Here is a 20,167-nt window from a genome sequence, read left to right as displayed (position 1 = left end):
CATAGGATAATCCAGCAATTGAGATGCTGGAAGCATGGAAAGGAATCTGCCTCCCCGTTTGACAGTGTCTTTCCTAAAGCATATTCTGTCTCCTAACAGTATGGCAGACTTAGAGTGGCTCCATTTCTAAGAAATTTTTATTTTCATTTTCAGATCATGTCACCATAAAGCTCGTAGTGCGTTTCCATGACATCTTCATTGCTTCTGTGGACTTCTCTTTCTATGACTGTGCTGCAGTGGCCCTGCTCTGGAAATCGGCACCGTGAGCACCTGCTTTTTCTTCTCTGTAGCTGTAGAGAGGGTGGCTGTCCCTTTCCAGGTCGTCTTAGCAGCTGTTTTTCTATCACTGTTCCAGGTGCCAGAAGTGTGTGAGCAGTCTCTGGGGATGTAACTGGTGCATCCAGCAGCACCTTTGCACCCACAAAGCAGCCTGTGAGGAAGGAACCATCATCTACAATGAAAGGGTGCGTCTCCTGCTCAGTCCTTGACTTATATGCCAGACCAGCCTCAGGGAGTTCAGGGAGTCAGATCTTTTTTGAGGTAAAATAGCAGCTGTCAGTCGTGTCAAGCCAGGAGGGGAGTTGTTGGAGCAAAGCCTCCCCTTGGGGTGACAAAAAGCTCTCCATCCCTGGTGTTACACAGCCTTGCTGCGTTTCTGGGAAAGTGCCATCAGATGAAGCATGTCACCCTTTCTTGGGGTTACCCAGCCTGTGTTTTCAAAGTGAGGGACAAGGGCAAGCTGGCAAGGAGGCTGCAAGTGAGGAGGTGGAACAGATGCCCAGTTTGTGGCTGCCACAGGTGGCCTTGCAGTTTTGCGGGGGATGCAGGCAGGCAAGACAAGGTGGCACAAGATGTAGTCCTCATTGAAATCCAGAGGGTGAAGCAGGCTCCTGTGAGCACTGCTACAGGAAGCAGTATGGAGTGCTTTTCTGCTTGGGTTTTATTCTATTTAATTTCTTTCTCTCTTCTCACCCCACCATGTTGTTTTTTTCTAGGCACAGATCCCAACCTCAAGTGTGTTTCCTTCTTCAGCAGCTCCCCTCACCAAGTCCTCTACCACAGCCCCAACCGTGGCCACAAAGCCGGTCACCCCCCTGGAGCATGTGGTACCGAGCACTGTGGCCCCCACAGAGCCCAACCATGTCACACTGTCCCCAGCCCCTGATACAGTGACTGAGCCTGCAGAAACCCTCAACTACACATACTTGACCCTCTCAACTGAAGCAGCCTCTCTCCAGGCTGCCACGGAGTCCCCTCTGCCACCTCCAGCAGACAAACCTGCTGTCACTGTGCCAGAGACAACAACATCTGCTGCATCTGTCCTCACCAGCCCATCCAAAAACATGGACCAGGCAGCCTTGCCCACGGAAGGACCAGCCACTGCCCAGGAGCCATGGCACACTGACCCCCCCACCACCCTAGTGGGTAGCTCTCTGCACACGTCTGCAGCAGCAGTAACACCTTCCACTCATGTCACCAGTTTCAAGTGGCCTCCAAGTTCTTTTCCTACCACAGAGACACTGACACCCACCATCCCAACTCCCCAGACCCCCAGCCAGGTGCCAGGGGTTCCTGCTGCCTTTGATGACTCTCCCAAGTTGATGGGAACTGAACTACCTGCTTCAGAGCTCCCATCCTCATCTCCCCCAGACTGGCTGCTGGGGGAAAGCACAGAGCTCCAGGACACAGAGGACTGGATGGATTTGCTGCAGGCTGAGAATGACACATCTCCCTTCTCTGCTTCTACTCTTCTGTCGGGTGATGGTGATTCTTCAGAGAGGGATGTCCCCGACTTTCCCAGGATCCTCCACCCTGACCTCGACTATCAGTATGATGCCCCTGAGTTTTGGGAAGAGGTAGGTTTTTGGGCTTTGGAATTCACAGTCTAAGGCTGGAACGCTTTGCCGTTTTGATACAGATTGCTGATATAGTGATTCCACACACAACAGAGGTTGTGTCCTCTGAGAGTGTAGAAGCTGGCCACTGTAATGTGAGGAGTGCAAAGTGGCAGCCTGAGGAAGAAAAACGTGTGTGAGATTCCCAGTTCTTGTAGAAATGCTTGCTGGCCTGAAGGTGGCAGCTGCTGCGATGTCCAGCATATTGGCAGCTTTCTGCCCTTTACCTCTTTGGGCTCTTGCATTGCTTACTTGTAACTTCATGGTAAAGCAGCACAGGCGTGGGTGGCTTCATTCAGGTAGGGCTTGTGTCTCTGTTGGCCTGTTAGGCTTCTGATTCTTTGTATCAGAGCCATGGAGGTCTGTTTCTCTGAAGACTTTTGTTTGTTTTCAGAATGAAGAGTTTAGCTGGGGTCCAGATGCCTGTCCTTGTGTGCAGAGAATCCAGGGATCTTCGCTGTTTCCAGTCAACGTGTCAAGGAAGATAACCCTGTTGGGAAAGAACTTCCACCTCTATCAGGTAGTCAGCTCAATGCCATCAGCATTGAGAAACTTTTAATGAGCACTCTCTGGGCAACCTGTCACTGAACTGCTAAAAATACTTGTAAGACACAATTGTGGCTCTGCCTAGGTGCTCCTGTTTGCAGAAACACCTAAAGAAATTACCTACTTCTGTGAATAAATAATTACATAGCTGGATTTATTGGTGGGTAGGAGGTCACCTAGAGAAAGGGAGAGTACAGGTGTGCACCAGCCTGCTGGAGAAGATCTACATGTGTTTGGATTAAGTTGCACCTGTGCTGCACTGTAGATGGTAGTTCTTGGAATAATAACTTCCTGCTGAATCTCTGCTGATTGTGTCTCCATAAACTAAAGATAAGGCATCTGTTCCCTTTCCTTTCTGGCATGCTCATGTTAATGTGGATATTCCTGCCATACCTGAAACTTCTGCAATGGGAGAAACCACCCTTGAAAGCTGTTTCTTGGGTGTGCCTCTGATAAAAATTCTCTTTGCTTCTGAAGACAGAAAACTGATTTAGTAACCTTTAACAAACAACCTCAGAACATGCAGCCCACAGACTAATTGTTACTTTGTATGTTAAACCTGACACGTTGCACTGCTCAGAGCAGCAGAGCTGGTTGGGGAGGCACATCCATCTGTTTTACAGCAAGTGTCTGAGCAGTTTGGTGAAAGATTTGCAGGAGAGAGGAGAGAAATAGACTTAGTGCTTTTTGAGGGCCCTCACCTGTGTGCTCCACTCTTCATTCCCAAGCTCATGCTTCACAGAGACACACAGGCCTAACTTCACCATCCCTCTGGTTTTCCTTTCATTCCTCTTCCTGCATTCCCTTCTCCCTGCACTGACATACACGTGCTCCTTTCTAGGTGTTTTGTTTTGTCTTGGTTTTCCTTTCATACGTAGAGGCAGTGACAGCATTGAGAGCCCTTGAATATAGCATAGAGTTGGCATAATGAAGGAAAGGAGAGGAAGATACTGCTTGTGCAGTAAGTGGCTTGGTAGAAGGTACTGAGTTGGGGAGCAGGAATGCACTCTGATGGAGCAGGAAGCTCCGTGTAGCTGAGAAATTATGCCACGTGTATCTTCTCTGCAGGACCAGCAGTGGGATTATGAGTGTGTCCTGAATTTGGAGGGGAGGACAGTGGTGATGGAGGCTTATGTGGAAGGGGAAGAAACAAACCAGTCCCTGTGTTATATCACCTGCCAGATGAACCAGGTGAGTGCTTGGAATATGATGCCATTTCAGAGTTTATACTCGCAGTGGTTTTGCCCAGCAAAACAGCTGGATGGAAGGCAAAGTCTTTGGGGAAAAGAGCTCTGAATCACCACTCATTGCAACCTGCCAAGGGTACTGCCACTTCTGCTCTAGCTTGAGGCACTGTTGTTCACAGGTCTCTGGATTGTGACTTCTTCTGACATGGTGGTTCTTTTGTGAAAAGAAAAATGCTGTTAATACCAAGTTTGTTCCTAGTGGTGGAAGCCAACCTGTGGATTTTAAGATTAACAGGCAAAATTAAATCAGCCATGTACATTTCTGGATGATGTGTGGATTTCACTTAGGGCAAGATTTGCAAGCAGAGGTGGGTATATTCACAAACTCATAGTTAAGGGACAGGAGCAACATAGACTCTTGCACACATGGGCCCTGCAGACCAGTTGTGATCCTGCATCTTCAGCTCTACTGAAATGGCAGAAATGCCAACCTGAGCAGTTTTCTGAGCAGGTGCCTTGTAGATAGGAATTAGCCATTTAGGAATGCAGTTAGGAAGCTAGACAAGTATTGTTGTGAGCACACATTTGCTTTCAGTGTTCATCCCAGTGTCCTGCTACTCTTTGTAGAGCAGAACTGTGACTGCAGGAACCAGGGAGGACAGGGCTGTGCTGCCACTGCCCCAGCTGGCACTGCTTTGTCTGCATTCACTGGAAGCTCCGTACAGGCTGCGTGTGCCAGTGCCCTATGCAGGATGGATGTTGATGCTTTTTGCCCTTTCAGCTGGCTTCTTGGTGCCTCTGAGTCTTTTGTCTTGATGGTCTTTGTCTCTGCAGTACAGTTACACAGCACCTCAACTGGAATTCAATGCTGTGGTGTTTGTGCAGAGGCGACGACACCTGCGAGTGGACAGTGCTGCGGATCTGCACGGTAGGAGTGCAACACCTGCCCAGCAAAAAGACAATAGATGATGGAGGAAATGAGCTGGGAACTCCTTGAGTGAGGCTTTTTTGCATCTGTAGTAGTCCTGTCACAGGGAGACTAAGGAAAATATACAGCCTCATTTCTGTTGCTTGTCACAGGGGAGGGAGGAGAGGCGCCTGTGCAAGATGCCAGGTTGCTGGATTTTTCTGTGCCCTAGGGGATGTTTGCAGGTGCCTCTGAATTTTTCTCCATTGCAGTGACTTTTTACAACTGCTCTGTGGGACACACTGATTGTAGCCGCTGCCAAACAGCCGACTCAAAGTACAACTGTGTGTGGTGTGGAGGTGACAGCCCCAGCTGTATCTTCAGGGGCTCTTGCAAGGAAGAGATAGAAGACCTGTGTCCAGCTCCTCTCATTCACTCCGTGAGTAACTTGATCACTAGTGCACTGCACCCTGGGCAAGGATGGCTCTATTCTCCAGTTGAAACCAAAGGGCTGTGAACTCCAAGTGCAAATGGTGCAGCTCAGTAGTACTTTTGCCATCTGAGGTGTAAGTTAGTCCTGTTCTACTGTGATTCCTTGCTGTTGTGAGGATACTAGACTCTTTTGCTGGGCTCTCAGTTTGCTGATAGAGATGGGGGGAAAGATGCGTTTGTATCTCATTTGAGCTGAAACTGGCATGCCAGAAGGAGCAGAATCATTCAGGAGCTGGGAAAGGGTCCTCAGATTGGATCTTCCAGGTGTTCCGAGCCAGACCCTGAAACAGGTTGGCCTAACTGAGCCTGGGGCAAAGGAGGGCAAAACCTAATGCTAACAGCTCAACATGGATGGGAAAGGCATGACAGGTTACTGAAGTCAATTATTTTTGTCTGTTTATTTTAAATGTTTCTTGCTAACTGCCACATGACAAGTGTCTGTAGCCATGTGTCCCTTTTGCTGTCAGCTTGTCCTCCCTCTGGTGGCACACAACATCCATGTGCTGCATCTTGTCCTAGTTTATCTTGGATGCTGCTCAGGGATAGAGCTTTGACGTTTGTGCAGCATGCAATTCATTGTCGTACTGATGCTGAGGGGGAATGGTGCTTGCTGCTTCAATACCAGTAACATGTATTGGCTTGTGCATTCCCACCCCTCAGCAGAAATGCTCTTATGGAGTGGTCAGCATGTTGATGAGAAGGCAAAGCAGGGCAGTCCTTGCCTTAGAAGTCTATAGTGGATTATCGCCTCTGGAGGGGACTACTGGCAACAGTGAGATATGGAAAAGGTATCTCTGACTGGGTGCAACCTGGTACTAGTCTAAGCCAGTAAAAAGAAACCATAGCAGTGACTTGACCAGGCAGTTGGTAAAGGGGCAGCTGAAGGGCCCTGTGCTGTAGATCAGTTGCCAGAGTGCAGAGGTCTGAGATACTGTGACATTTACACGTGCGCGGATGTCTTTGCAGGTGTACCCCCTGTCTGGACCAGTGGAAGGTGGCACTAGAATCACCATCACTGGCTCAAACCTCGGGCAGAAACATCAAGACATTGCAGAAACTGTCACTGTGGCAGGAATTCCCTGTGCCGTAGATGCTCAAGAGTATGAGATCTCTAGCAGGTAGAGTATCTGTAAAACCTCCTCCCAGAGGCAGGCTCTGGCTTTGCCCTTGGCTGCTGACACCAGCCTGAGATGTCCTTGCCTTTGCTGTAGCAGGTGTTGAGCCTTGCTCATTCCCCAGGGAGTGCCCCTGAGTAAGGTCACCATCTGATCAGTTACTCAGGCAGTGACCTTGGAGAGATCAGGTTTTGTACAAGGCAGTGGCTAAACAGTCCTGCCCTGTACTGCCTACCCTGCCAGCAGAGAGCCCCAGCCAGGCCAGGGAGTCACAGGCTTGAAACCAGGCAGAGTCATGAGTGTCTCTCTCAGCCATTGGGTGACGTCAGTAACACCAAGGACATGTCTTGTGCAAGTGTTACTGCAAGGAAAGTATCCTGACCATGTTAACACAGGGTGAGGATGGGCACACATGGTTGGAGGTATGGCTCAGCTTCTTGCTGCTGCTTGGGCACAGCACACCCTGAGACTGGCATTCTTCACTTACCAGACAGACTTCAACCTCCCAGGAACAAACCCAATGAAAGGACCCTCTCAACCAGGGACAGGTCAAGCAGTCCTGGAGGGCTCTGTGCCACTCTTCTGGTGGCTAGGGTTGTCCTGCAGGTCACAAAGTGCTTCTACAAGTAGTGGCTAGGAGGAGGAGGAGGATGAGAAGCAGAAAGACCAATCCTGCTGAATCTGGCTAATGTCAGTGGTGGAGAACTGGGTGTCTGGTGTGTCTGGCCAGGGCAGGACCATAGAACTAGGCAGACAAGTCAGGTGTTGAGAGGTGTGACTGGGGGATAGCTAGGAAGCAAGGAGAAAGGAATATTTGTATAGTTGGCCTGTGGCAAGGTAGGTAGGTGGGAGCCTTGGACAAGGGAGGGAGAGGAGCCAAGCAACCAGCAGGAGAAGAGGAAAGCACTTGTGAGTAACCTCTCATCAGAGCTATCACAAACCCATTTTTCCATTCCATGGTAGCAGTAGTTGTAGCACCCTTCCCTCTGGGAGCCAGGTAAGATCCTGCTAGAAAATGGCCTGCTGTGTTGAGCAGTGTTGTCCTGTCTGTGTGTCTTGTTTGTCTGGATCCATCTGCTTTCTGTTTTCATCCTAGAATTAGAATGTAATCTTTCTGGGGTCAGCACTGTCTTTGTTCTGTATCTCTAAATCACCTGGCATCACAGGGTCTGGGCCTGGCTTGGGAATGCACTGTCTAAGTTCAAATTCCTGAGCCTTTTTGGTTGAGGGGATATAGCTGTGAACCTGGAACCCTCTCTTGAGTAAGGTCCAGACAAAGTTCATCTCCTGCTGTTGTAGGAAGGCTGGGGAGTCTCCTGCAGAGCAGTTTCTCTGTTAGCAAATCTGTGCTGTCAGATGGGATTCCTTGCTGCCCTGTTCTAAGTACAACCTGACTTTTCACCTTGCCAGCGTCTTCTGTATCAAATTATGGCTGGAAAAAGGGCTGGGAAGAATGGGTGGTGCAGATCAGGGGAACTAGCTGATCCCAGAGGCCACTGGCTGAAGAGCAGTGCCTGCTACACCTGCAGTCTTGAGCCTTCTGCATCAGACACAGTGCTAACGTGTGGATTGACCACCGTTAGCCTGGGGTCACTCCAGATGTGACTGATCAGCTCTGGACAATAGCAGAGTTCTTGGACTCTTCATGTATGTGTGAGACACAGTGGGTTTCATCCTGTCTGTCTCAGGAAGAACAACCTTGGATAGGATGGGCCTGTCTGGAACTGCCTCCTGCTTTTTTCTGCTGCACCTATTCCAGCTTTTCAAGGTGTTTCTCAGTGTTTGGTTGTATATTCTGAGCGTGTGATAAGGCTGAAAGAAGAGAACTGTGGTTGCTAGATGGTTTTAGGACCTGATGCAGTGGATACATCTGCTCTTCCATGGCGTGACACTGTGCTTGGATTGTCCTGCAGTATCGTTTGTGTCACTGGTGGGAGCTGGACAGAGAAGTTTGGGCACATTGTGGTGGAAGTGCCTGGCGGAGGACGTGGAGTTTCTGGGCAAATTTTCACCTATCAGGTAATGTAACTACTGCTTCTTTAATGCCTCTCCCTCTTCTTCCAGAATCTCTGCCAAATGTCTGTCTATTGCATGAATTTCTGGGACTCTACCAGGCACTTGCTGGTATTTTTATCTTTTTTTTTTCTGGTCTTTCCATTCTGTGGTGTTTTTTGCAGATTTTTTGTTTGGTTTTTTCATCCCCCCTTTAGATTTTAAGAACAGCTCTACTAGGCAATACTGCAGCTTCACTCATCTAGTGGGTTTTGATTTTATTTTTTACAATGGTAATTATAAAATGCTGTAGAGAAAGAGAAAAAATACTGGGCATCTTTCTGATTTGGATATTTGTTTTTAATTGATGACTTAACATCTTACTAAGATTTCTGACTTCCCTTTTATTAATTTGCAAATTGCTGCTTGAACACACTTCTCCCTTCTAACCTTCAGCAGCTAGTGGCAGTAAATCCAAAGTTACTGTGTATTGTATGGAGAAATGCTTCCTATTTTTTATGTTTCTGTTAACTTTTTGATACCTTAAACCCAGGAACTATGAAATAATATTTAAATAAGATTACACACTTTGCATCCTTGCTGTGCCACTTAAAAGTTATGTACCTAGTTACATGTCTCCCTCTCCCATGGGAAGTGTAAAGAGATGCCTGAGAAGTCTCAGGCTATTGTGTTTTTGACTGTATGGAACAATTTTATATACTGGGTTATGTAGCTGGTAGAGGTGCTACAGGTACCAAAGCACTCTGGAATGGGCAGGAGCTATTCTGAAACTCACAGCAGTGTATGTACAGTTAGGTTGCTTTTTTGCTGTAGTCTCCCTGCTCCTTCTCACTTCATGTTTCTTGCTCTTTATTTATCAGCAGTGCCTGACTTGTGCCACACTGCCTGGTTCCTCTAAATTTTGCTGCAGCTCCTCAGTGGTACTAAGTTTTTGTTACTCTGAATAATTTATCAAATTTCATTTCCCCTTTCCAGGTCAGCTACAAGTATGTTTAACAGCACAGGCCTCTACACAGATTCTTAGGGCTCCCTGCTGGTAATCTCATCATCTACTAGACAAACAGGCAGTTTATTTGCTACCTTGTTTTCCTAACCTGAGTTATTAATCCAGTTACTGACCTGAGCAATACCTTTGAACTGTTAATCCTAGGGTTTGTGTGTGGGGCTGACAGCTTTGCTGTGTGCAGCATCCATGTGCCTTTTGCAGTCTGTAGAAAGACTGCTCCCCAGTTCGTGGTTCTTGCTGGTGTCATTGATCCCTCCCCTGTTGCCTCTGCCCTGTAAGGTAGCTGCTGGAGCCTAGCTGAGCCTGCCTGAGAATGGGATCTATCACTTCTCTTTTCAGAGCAGTGGAGGTCACTGAACATGTTCTGCTCTTTTCTTGCCTTATCTTTAGAGGTCTTCATGACTCACCTTTTTCGTTTTTGTTTTTTCTTTGCTAAATTTTTGTTTTCTCTCCTCTTCTAGAACCCAGAGCTGAAATCCATTGTTCCAACTCAGGGCCCCAAAGCAGGAGGAACCTGCCTTACTCTTCTGGGCTCAAAACTGCTGACTGGGCATCCTAGTGAGATCAGTGTCCTGCTTGGAGACCTCCCTTGCCACATGTAAGATCAGAGTCTTCTGACATGCTGGCTGTGCACTGCCCTGAGTCCTTCCCAGAGCCCTGCAGGGCATGAAGCTGCCTGGCTCAGCCCTCAGCACAGAATGTTGGAGCTCTGCTCTCCTCTGTGCTCCAGATCCTCCCCTTGAGGGTCATGGCAGTAACCTCAACCATCTTGCATTCCTGCCTACATTCCCCTGGACATGAACAGCGCTGCATGGCCTCTGCATGTCTCTTGGCAGGGCTATACCCCATCCCAACAGCTCTGCTCTTGCTGATGGGGAACTGCAGTTGGCTCCTGCAGACTAACACCAAGAGCTTTTTTTTTCTCTTGTGTCCTGGGACAGTGCATCTGACAGAACTGCTGGAGAGAAGGTGCACATGCCTTGGTACCATGCTCCTGGTCTCTTCAGTCTGTTCAGTGGGTGTACCTGCTCCATGTGCTGCTCATGGACAACTGCCTAGCAATTACTGCTTGCTTGAATAAGGCACAAGACCTTTTAGCATTAAATTTAGGAAAATACCAGAAGAGGTTTGCAAACTGAAAAGACTGAGGCATACTACTATAAAATCTGCCTCCACAGTGGCTGTGTTAATCCCTTATTCTCTCTTTTGTCTCTCCAAGCCTCTCTGAGATGACAGAGGATCAGCTGGCATGCCAGACAAGTCCCAGCAATGTGTCTGCAGAACTCCCAGTCACTGTCAAGTATGGGGACCAAGAACGGAGGCTGGAAGGATCCCTCTTCAGATATACTCTGGATCCCAACATCACTTTTGCAGAACCACCTAAAAGCTTCCTCAGGTAGAAAGACTGAGTGCACCTTCCCTAGGGCTGTGTGCTGAGGCAGGTGATACAGCACCAATGGGATCTGTTTGCTGGCTCACCCTGCAGAGTAACACCAGGGTCATCGGAATGGGCATAAGCAGAAGGGGGTGGAAGCATGGGCAAGACAGACCTAAGGAATAACAGGTGAGTGAGATCAGCTGCTTTTCTCTTTCAGTGGAGGGAGAGTGCTCAGAGTTCATGGATACAACTTGGATGTTGTACAGAAACCCAAGATCCGAGTGACGGTTTCTCCGTCTGACCGGCGGCGGCGAGGCCTGGGGCGGCGGCGCAGGATCGTCCCAGACACCGAGTGCCCTGACGGTGCCCTGTGCAGCATCCAGCAGGTAGTGTGGCAGGGTGCTCAGTGAAGCTGAGGGTGCATGAGGGTTGAGAGGTGGACTTTCTGTCCCTAGGGCTTCTGGGTCTCTTGCTGTTATCTGCTTGGATTGCACCAACTGACAGTCTTGGCCAAGTGGAAGTGTTCTCTGCTAGACTGACAGGTTAAGCACTTGTACGAACATTTCCATGAGTTGGGTCTTCCTCTGCTTAGAGATGTGCAGGACTTGTGATGAGTGACAGAAACAGCAGGACAGCAGTATGGAGATAAAGAAATTACAGCTGAGACAGAGAACTTGTGTGGCTCAGCCTGTCCATGCTCCAGACTCTTCCTTTTGCATAGTTCTCTCCAGCCCCTGGACTCTCTTTCACTCTGAGATGCAAAAGCAGGCAGAGTTCAGTGAAATTACCAGTTCCAGTAACATTTTCTGCTCTCCTACTACCAGTATCCTGAGGTGGGTCACTGCAGAGGTATTGATGTGATTATCAAGGTCACAGAGCATGCAGCAGAATTTACAGATGTAGAGTGTATTTGGCAGCCGAAGTAAAAGAAGGATCTGCATGATTAATGCAAATGGTGGAGGGCTTCCTGTACAGAAACTGGGAGAATATGGTTCTGATGCACATGCACCATTAATAGCTGGTTTTACCCATGTGGCTGTAGGGGAAAAAAAATAATTTTACTCTAATACTCTCACTAAATGTATAAAACACTTCCATCAGATGAAGGAATGCTTCTTTCATACAAGTATTCAAGCTAGAAAATCAGTCTTGCACTGAAGGCCTTTGGTCCTGTTCTGCCAGAGCAGAGAGATCTGATGTCTGTCCAGAATTTTCTGCTGGGGGAATTCAGAGCTCTGCTCTCCACTGCTGAGACCTGGGCACTTGCAACAAAGCAAGTGCTGGGAAAACGTTCTTTAGAGGAACATGGGGAATTCCTCAGATTTTGGATTTTTCCCTCTACAATTAAGCTGAGTTCCTTTGGCATTGCTCCAGATGAGAGGAATGCAGACTGGCCCCAGATTCCTGAGGGTTGGGAAGTACTGCAAACCTGCAAGAGAAACATTAGAGTCTCACTACTGACTCTTTTTTGCCTTTCACATTTTAGTTTGAAGAACCGTGCCTCGTGAACTCATCCTACCTGATCCTGTGCAAAACTCCAGCTATTAACCTGCTGTTGCAGAGTGTCCGTATCAAACTGGAATTTATTCTGGATAACCTAAGCTTTGATTTCAACTCTTTGCATCCCATGCCCTTCTCTTACGAAGTCAACCCCATCCTAAAGCCACTGAATGCTGAAGACCCTGCCAAGCCATATCGTCACAAGCCAGGAAGCGTCATCTCTGTGGAGGTAACACAAAAACTAGATGGAAATAATGTTCCTTGAACAAAGTTGTGTCTAACCTGAGCATTTTAAATTGGTGTGATGCAGCATCAGGGTTTTTAAGTATTTGACAGGCTCACAACCTATCACAGCACATCTACTTTGGCCTAAGAGAAATGGTACTTAAGAACAGGGAAAGGAGTGCATCAAAAAAGCCTGTTGTGCCTATAATTTTTAAGCTTGTAGGAACTTCCATGCTTTTTTATTTTTAACTCTAATAAACTACTCATATATAGGATATTATCTACTAAATAAACCCCACATCCTGTTCTCAGCTGCCAGCTTTTTCATAACCTCTTAAGATTTCTCTAGAAGTTTCTTAGGAGTAAAAGAATCCTGGCAGTAGGAAAAACCTGTTACTAGATGGAGGTAGGAAAACAATTTTTAAGGATTATGCAGAAGGGCAGAGTGACTAATGTTTTTTTCTGTATGTGCAAGAAAATAATCTGAGGTATTTCTTTTGTATGGAAAGGTACTTTCTAGTCCAGCCCTCATTAAGAAAGTCAGTGGCTGCAGCTGGAGATTTGCATTCTCCAGTTGTTTGGGGTTTTTTTGCTTGTGAGTAAAAATAGCAAGGACAAACTGGTCTAGAAATGTCTAGACTGCTGCCATTGGTATTGCTGCCACCTTGGAGAAGGAGGAAGATTTGAGAAGGCTGAGAGAGAACAAACAAGATGCAAGGTTTCAGAGAGCAAGGAGGCTGATCTACCAACCTGTGGGGATACCCTGACAAAGCTTTGAGCAAAAGCGTGGACATCAAAATGTAATAACATCAGTCAGAGTGGTTTTATTAAAAAGAAAAGGTCTTCATTTCCCCAAATTAAAGCAGATTTATGTAGCAGATAAGAATAAGATAAATGTGTTGCAGCTTTGAATGGCATTGATTGACTCACCTGAGTGCTTAGGTTAACTGACCTGAGATTGCCTTTTCAAATATATACATACCTGTGCATGTACATGCACAGAGTGAAGAGCTGACCTCAGTGGTGCTGTGGCGTGGCTGAAGAGCCCTAAGAAGACAGGCTGTTCACAGCTGTACTTGTGCAGCATGGTGTGGGTCCTAAAGCTATAATCTGAATTGTATGCAAGTGCATTTTTTAGCTTACAAAATGAATTTCTGCAGCCAACTCAGACACAAGCCTTGCCAGAGAAGGAAAGTCTGCTTTCACCCAATGGTGTGGGTCTCCTCCGTCTTCTCTGGAGCCATGGAAATGCAGAGTTGTTTTTTGATGTGCTGATTTCATGTCTTTTCCAGGGGGAAAATCTAGATCTGGCTATTTCCAAGGATGAAGTTATGGCCATGATTGGGGAAGGAATCTGTGTGGTGAAGACACTGACAAGGCACCATCTTTACTGTGAGCCTCCCTCTGAGCAGCCAGCTCCGCGGCACCGCACCAAGCGGGAGGGCACGGACATGCTCCCAGAGTTCACGGTAGGGAAGCAGCAGTGCCACAAGAAATCCTGTTGTTTTGTTGAAGCACAAGCAAGTAGTGGTGGAGGCAGAGAGTGGGGTGGGAAGCAGAAGCCCTGGTGGGGAACGGAGGCCTGTACCAGAAGCTTCTTTTGTTCTCAACTCTACTCTTCTGTGCTAGACATTGCCTGAAAGCAAATGGTATGGCTCGATTCAGGAGTTGTGCTGTGGGACAGCTTTGCTAGAGAGCTGTATGCCACCTGCACCCATTCTGGAGAAGGCCTGTAGCTTTGGTTTCCATTACTGCACTGAGCTTATGTTGTGGCACATGCTTTCTTACAGGTGCAGATGGGAAACCTGAACTTCCTGCTGGGCCGAGTGCAGTATGACACAGAAAGCCAGCTCACCTTCCCGCTGGAGGCACAGATTGGTTTGGGTGTTGGGGCATCCTTTGTGGCTCTCATTGTTCTGGTCATTGTCTTCATATACAGGTAAGGAACTCTGACATTGTATGAGGTCTTTGAGTTCCTCCACAACATTGTTCAGAGGATGTGGCTAAGCTTGGGACTAAACGAGGTTCCAGGTTTCTTTATTTTGTGCCAAATTCTGAGTCCCTGGTGTTGTTGGATGTGAGGCATCTTGCACCTGCTGGTCACAGCCTGTACTATGGTTCATTCAGAGCCCACACCTAATGGGTGCTCCAAGAGACACATCTAGTTTACAGAACACTGACTGGTATCCTACAAAGATAAAGTTCAGTAGAAATCACCTCAACACTAGTTGCTTTGGAGTCTTTGGCAGTAACACAACAGTTGGCAAGGACAATCCCCTGGGCTGGGGCCACTAAGAACAATTCTGCTTCTTATTGCAGGAGGAAGAGCAAACAGGCTCTGAGGGATTACAAGAAAGTTCAAATCCAGTTGGAAAATCTGGAAACAAGTGTTCGGGACAGATGCAAAAAGGAATTCACAGGTCAGTCACTGAGCTTCTAGGTTCTTGCAGCTTCAGGGAAGCTTGAAGAACCACTCTTAGCCCCTCTCTTTCCATTCCTGCACACTTGTTTGGGTAGCTCAGAGAAGGCAATAACTTTATCCTGTGCCAGTGTGTTGAAACATACAGCCAAAATCTTCCATTTTTAATTCTTCTGTTTAATTCAGAGCACAGTGATCTACACAGACCCCGCTCCAGAGGACAGCTAGCCCAGTCATTGTCTAGGGCAGGTTAAATTACACTCCATGTTCTGGGCCCACAAACCTTGTACTTCAGCTGCTTGCAGCAGTGAGCACTTGTGTGGGAGACATGGGGCTCAGAAACTGTGTGGGTGACTCAGACTGTCATCCCCAATTAATGTGGGAAGCAGTGAGGAGCAGGAGATCTATAATACTCTTATCTGTGATGTAGGTAGTTCCTGTAACCACAGATCTGTGCTGAATAGTGGCTTTCTCTTTTATAAAACTGGAAGCCAGCCCCCAGCTGTAAATGAGAATAATCACCAAATTCATCTTTTGCTTCCTCCCCAAGCCAGGAAGTTTCCTCAGGCAGTTTCTCCCAGTGCCTAGTCTAGTTTTAAAAGTCCTAGCAATGGGACCCCAATGTGCCTCTTCCTGACAGGAAACATCATTCCTCTTCCTCTCCCATCCTGCTGGCCCTCACTCCTGCACTCACCTCATGCTCTGCACCAGCAGCTGTGATCATGTAGTCAACCTCATGGGCATTTCCTTTCCCTCAGACCTGATGACTGAGATGATGGACCTCACAAGTGACCTGGTGGGCACTGGAATCCCCTTCTTGGACTACAAGTCCTATGCAGAGCGCATTTTCTTCCCGGGCCACCGTGAGTCCCCACTGCAGAGGGACCTGGACATCCCTGAGTGCCGGCGGCAAACTGTGGAGCAGGGCTTGGTCCAGCTCTCCAACCTGCTCAACAGCAAGCTGTTCCTCACCAAGGTAATATCCCTCTCTCTGCTTGCAGCCTGCCATGGGGCCAGGGCCGTGGCACTGACAGCTGGTGGCAGGAAGCAGGCAGTGTATGTTGAAGTTCATTCCTGAGTGGCTCCTTGCAGCACGGTTTCTTCCAAGAGCCCATGGCTGTGGCTGCCTTGTTTGCAGCAGATTCACACACTGGTTTATCTCTCCCCACCAGTTCATCCACACTCTGGAAATCCAGCGCACTTTCTCTCCCAGAGACCGGGCCTATGTGGCATCCCTGCTCACTGTGTCGCTGCATGGGAAGCTGGAGTACTTCACTGACATCCTCAAAACACTCCTGAATGACCTTGTGGAGCAGTATGTGGCCAAGAACCCCAAGCTGATGCTACGGAGGTGAGTGAGCCAGCCATGGTCCCATGGGAACAGCTGGAAAGCTCTGAAACTGCTGTGGGTAGGACAACTTGGTGGCCTGGGCTGCAGCTGTAAGACCAGGGTGTGTCCAGACAACGTGCATCAAATGGGAGAGAGCAGCAACAATGACACCCCTTGCACCAGTCAGCAATTGGCAGGGCATACAGCAGGAAAGGTGTGAAAAGAGTCGGGAAGCTGGAGTTGCCCAACCCAAATTCCTCTTCCTTTGAAGCTGCTGTACATTAACTCTCTCCTTGTGTTCAGGTACTAGGGATCTGCCAGATCTGCTAATCTCACCTTGCTGTTTTGAGGTCCTTGGGCTCACAGTCCTGCCATGTTTGGAAGCTAAACTGAAATATCTCCTGTGTTTGGATCCCCATTAGACTCCTGTCTGGTCCTTCCTTCTGATCTGAACAAATTTCTCTTGTCTGAGACCTACCAGAGACTTTCCTCTATCCCCTGCTTGGTTGTCTCTCCACTTCTGTAGTTTGGTGCCTCCTTCAGGCTGGAAAGTGTCTCAAATAAGTAGTATCAAATGCCCATTGGGTCCTTAAGTCCTTATTGGGTCTCTTAAGTCCTTTTCTTTTTTTTCCTCTCCCTTGATCCTGTATCATCACTTAGTGTGCTCTTTTCTCAAGGGGAGTGACCCTTATCTCCAAATCCCTCCCTGCCTCCTGTGACCAACTTCATGTTCTCTTTCAGGACAGAAACCGTGGTAGAGAAGCTGTTAACCAACTGGATGTCCATCTGTCTGTACGCATTTGTGAGGGTGAGCTCTTTGTCCCTTCATGGTGTAGAGGGGTCAAAAGGGGGGGGACAGCCACAGCTTGGCTTTGTGCCTCACTTGTAGCTGAAATAGTGCCAGTGCCATCCTGTATTTCATGGTGGGGAACGAGAGAGTTGGGCTGTTCACTGGGGCCAGGAATGCTTCAATCTGCATTAACACCACTCAGTGTTTCCAGGATATTCCAACAGATCATGCAGGGCTCAGTGTAGCTCCTTTATCTTGAGACATGCTGGCCATAAGTTGGTTTGTGCATGGGGGGGACAGATTCTGATCTAATACTTTTCCTGGAGAGGGGGTGGCAAGGAGAGTGTCTCAGATTAGTGACATTGAGGCAGAACAATGCCTTGGTCTTGGATATCCACTTGGGAATTGGCCTGTGCCCTTTCCCTGTGCATGGAGCAGGAACTGTCAGCAGAGCCTCTGTCTTGCCTGCTGTGGTTTCGCTGCTGCATCCTCAGTCCTGCTCCCCCTCTGCTTGGGTGTCCATGTTTCCAGGCTGCTGGGCTCTCCTAGGAAGAGAGAGCTGAATTTCTCTCATGTGAAACTCCTTCCATTCTGTGCCAGGACTCTGTTGGGGAGCCACTTTACATGCTGTTTCGAGGAATCAAGCACCAGGTGGACAAAGGACCAGTTGACTGGGTGACAGGGAAGGCCAAATACACCCTCAATGACAACCGCCTTTTGAGAGAGGACCTGGAGTACCGGACTCTGGTAAGCACCAGATCTTCTGTTCCCTCTGGGCTCTCTGCTGGGCAGGACTGAGTGTCTCTCCCCCTGTTATTAAAACAGAAGTGCAGCATCCTGCCTCTGCCTCCTGGGAGCCAGGTTTGTCCTGGCAGCCCAACTCCATGGGTGAGGAAGAGCTCTGCTAAAAAAACATGCACTTTGGGCCTGGGCTGATAGGATCCATCACCACAGCAATCTGGTGTGTGTGCTGTGCCCTGTTTCTGAAACTGAGGGGATGAAATTGCTGATGGCCCATGAAAGTCTCTCCCCGATGCTGTTGAACTGGCTTCCAGGTCTTGATACAAGGCTGAACATGGTGTTTAACATCCATGATGTCTTCCTTCCTGAAACTCCTCCAGTGAAAGGACTAGCTGTTAACTTGCCTGCATGCCAACTACAAAAGGTGTAAATGTGTCAGATGTAATTTTATCAGCTGAGTAGCTGTGACCTTTTCTTTTCTCCCCCAGACCTTAAATGCCTTGACACAAGCAGGAGTTGCTGCAGGAGGGGCAGAGGACTCCCAAGGGATTTCTGCAAAAGTGCTAGACTGTGACACCATAACACAGGTGAAGGAGAAAATCCTAGATCAGATCTATAAAGGGACGCCATACTGTCACCGGCCAGACCCAGACACCCTGGACCTCGGTGAGCAGAACTCCTTGGTGCCAAAACTCAGTGAGGAAGTGGAAGAGGGGACATTTGCTATCTGTGCACAACACCCTGGCATGTGTGACATTGGTCATTCTCTGCTGAGTGTGCAGAGTCACTGACCAAGCATCTTCTAATCTGGCTGGACACACCAGGGCATGGTGCAGGAAACAGGCTGACAGCAAGAGGCAGGGCTGGGAAAGAAGCAGTTGGGTCCAGCTCGTTCCATTTCATGGTGATCTTTACCAGACTTGGGACCATGGCAGTGACTTGGGCAAGGGGAAATGGGGGAAAAAGCATGGAGAGTGTGTAGGAGGGGAGGACAATTTGAGTGTTGTGCAAAGGTGCTGTAGTCATAGACTGGCTCTTCCTGCCAGCGAAGTTAATGGCAGCACCTCAGTAATGTATGTCAGGGAAGACTTTGCCCACAGTGGTTATTAATAAAGGTAGGACTTAGATTGTGAGGGAAGCCACTCACTTCTCCACCCTGCTTGTTCTTTGGCTGTTGCCGAATAGTGGTGACGTTTACAGATGAGCAGGTAGTGCAGAATAGCAGGTACTAAGGACTATGTGGTTTGAATCACCTTCTTGAAGGGTCACAATCTGACAGCATTCAGAACTTGACAAGTGTCAGGTAAGAGGCCTGGGCAAGCCAGGTGGCTGCCTGTCCTGTAGCTGCAGGACTCTGCTGTCACAGGTACTTGTTCAGATTATGCAGTCTGTGAAACAACATGGATAAAAGTTGACCAGGATTCATGGGTGTGTAGCAAGGGATATGGCAGGGCAAAGCAAGGCAATGGTCTCACAGATCCTGTGCTCTGAGACAAGACCACTACTAGAATCAGATTTTGTCACTCGCCCTGCAGAAGAATGTGGAAATAACAGGGACAAGTGCCAAGAACTTTGAATTATCCTGGGGATGGAAAGCAAACCTGAAAGGGTTTAAGAGCTTAGCATCTTCAGCTTGTTGAAGAGAAGGCTGATAGGTGACTTCATGCCTTTATCTATGGAGAAAAGTATCTGACATTAAAGGCTTTCTGGCCTTAAGTTCCGAGAGCCTACAGACACTTCTGCGAATCCTTCAAGGTAGTGGATAGATTGAATTAGCAAATCATGCCTCTTTTATTCAGGACAGTCAAACCTGAAGTGGTCTCTGAAAAGCTGCAGAAGAAAATCTTGTTATTCAATAACTAGGTAAAAAACTCAGTGCCCATAGATGCAAAGGATTTACATGCAGAAAATTAATCCTCAGTGTTTATGTACACAGATTACTTGGACACGTGCATCACAAGTGTGCCTTTGGGAACTTTCTCCTAACTCCTGAGTGTTGAGTTGATGAACTCCCAGCCCTCCCATGATGCTGATGTAGCTTGAGTGTTAGTCTTCTTTGGCATAGAGTTCCACTAGTTCAGATTGAAGCACAACAGACTTCACGGATGCCTCAACAGTTTATCTTTTCATTTTTCTGTGTTTTAATGGCTGTAGAGTGGAGATCAGGGCTGGCAGGTCATCTGATACTGTCCGATGAGGATGTGACATCTGTTGTTCAAGGAACTTGGAAACGCCTGAACACTCTTCAGCATTACAAGGTCAGAACCCAGTCTAACCTTCCCTTGTCTCCTGCACATCAGTTCAATTGGTGCAAATAAGATTCTCCCACCATCAGGAAAGATAGTGATGGTGCCCCAAAATCCCTCTTTTCTGTCCCTGTTTCTGGTAGTGGTACAGTCTGTTTTGGTCTACAAGTGCTTGCCCGTTGTACTGATGAGAAAGAGGCTGTTTGCTCTGAATGCTGATTTTTGCTTGTGTGCAGGTGCCTGATGGAGCAACAGTAGCGCTGGTTCCACGCCTGACCAAGCACATCCATAGGGAGAATCAGGATTACATCCCAGGAGAGAGTGAGTTTGATGTCCTGTTCTGTTAAAATGCTTTTATAGCACTTGCCAGTTAGTGG

General features: G+C 48.0%; 1 protein-coding gene across 1 annotated transcript in view; it reads left to right on the top strand.

The window, feature by feature from the left end:
* PLXNB1 (plexin B1) overlaps positions 1–20,167 on the top strand; it is an 80,543-nt gene that overhangs the window by 52,018 nt on the left and 8,358 nt on the right. Inside the window, exons 9-31 of the mRNA XM_051627433.1 lie at positions 154–262; positions 356–464; positions 996–1,856; positions 2,290–2,415; positions 3,510–3,632; positions 4,463–4,556; positions 4,808–4,974; positions 5,994–6,145; positions 8,056–8,161; positions 9,623–9,759; positions 10,381–10,557; positions 10,757–10,925; positions 12,026–12,268; positions 13,557–13,733; positions 14,055–14,203; positions 14,584–14,684; positions 15,442–15,659; positions 15,856–16,034; positions 16,755–16,821; positions 17,404–17,550; positions 18,033–18,210; positions 19,699–19,802; positions 20,027–20,111. Of these exons, the coding sequence (XP_051483393.1) occupies positions 154–262; positions 356–464; positions 996–1,856; positions 2,290–2,415; positions 3,510–3,632; positions 4,463–4,556; positions 4,808–4,974; positions 5,994–6,145; positions 8,056–8,161; positions 9,623–9,759; positions 10,381–10,557; positions 10,757–10,925; positions 12,026–12,268; positions 13,557–13,733; positions 14,055–14,203; positions 14,584–14,684; positions 15,442–15,659; positions 15,856–16,034; positions 16,755–16,821; positions 17,404–17,550; positions 18,033–18,210; positions 19,699–19,802; positions 20,027–20,111 (3,978 nt within the window). The remainder of the gene's footprint in view (positions 1–153; positions 263–355; positions 465–995; positions 1,857–2,289; positions 2,416–3,509; positions 3,633–4,462; positions 4,557–4,807; positions 4,975–5,993; positions 6,146–8,055; positions 8,162–9,622; positions 9,760–10,380; positions 10,558–10,756; positions 10,926–12,025; positions 12,269–13,556; positions 13,734–14,054; positions 14,204–14,583; positions 14,685–15,441; positions 15,660–15,855; positions 16,035–16,754; positions 16,822–17,403; positions 17,551–18,032; positions 18,211–19,698; positions 19,803–20,026; positions 20,112–20,167) is intronic.

The sequence above is a fragment of the Apus apus genome, chromosome 9 (assembly GCF_020740795.1).
Source record: "Apus apus isolate bApuApu2 chromosome 9, bApuApu2.pri.cur, whole genome shotgun sequence".
Lineage (NCBI taxonomy): Eukaryota > Metazoa > Chordata > Aves > Apodiformes > Apodidae > Apus > Apus apus.
Note: the sequence above shows the minus strand (reverse complement) of the source record. Positions and strands in the feature narration are given on the sequence as shown.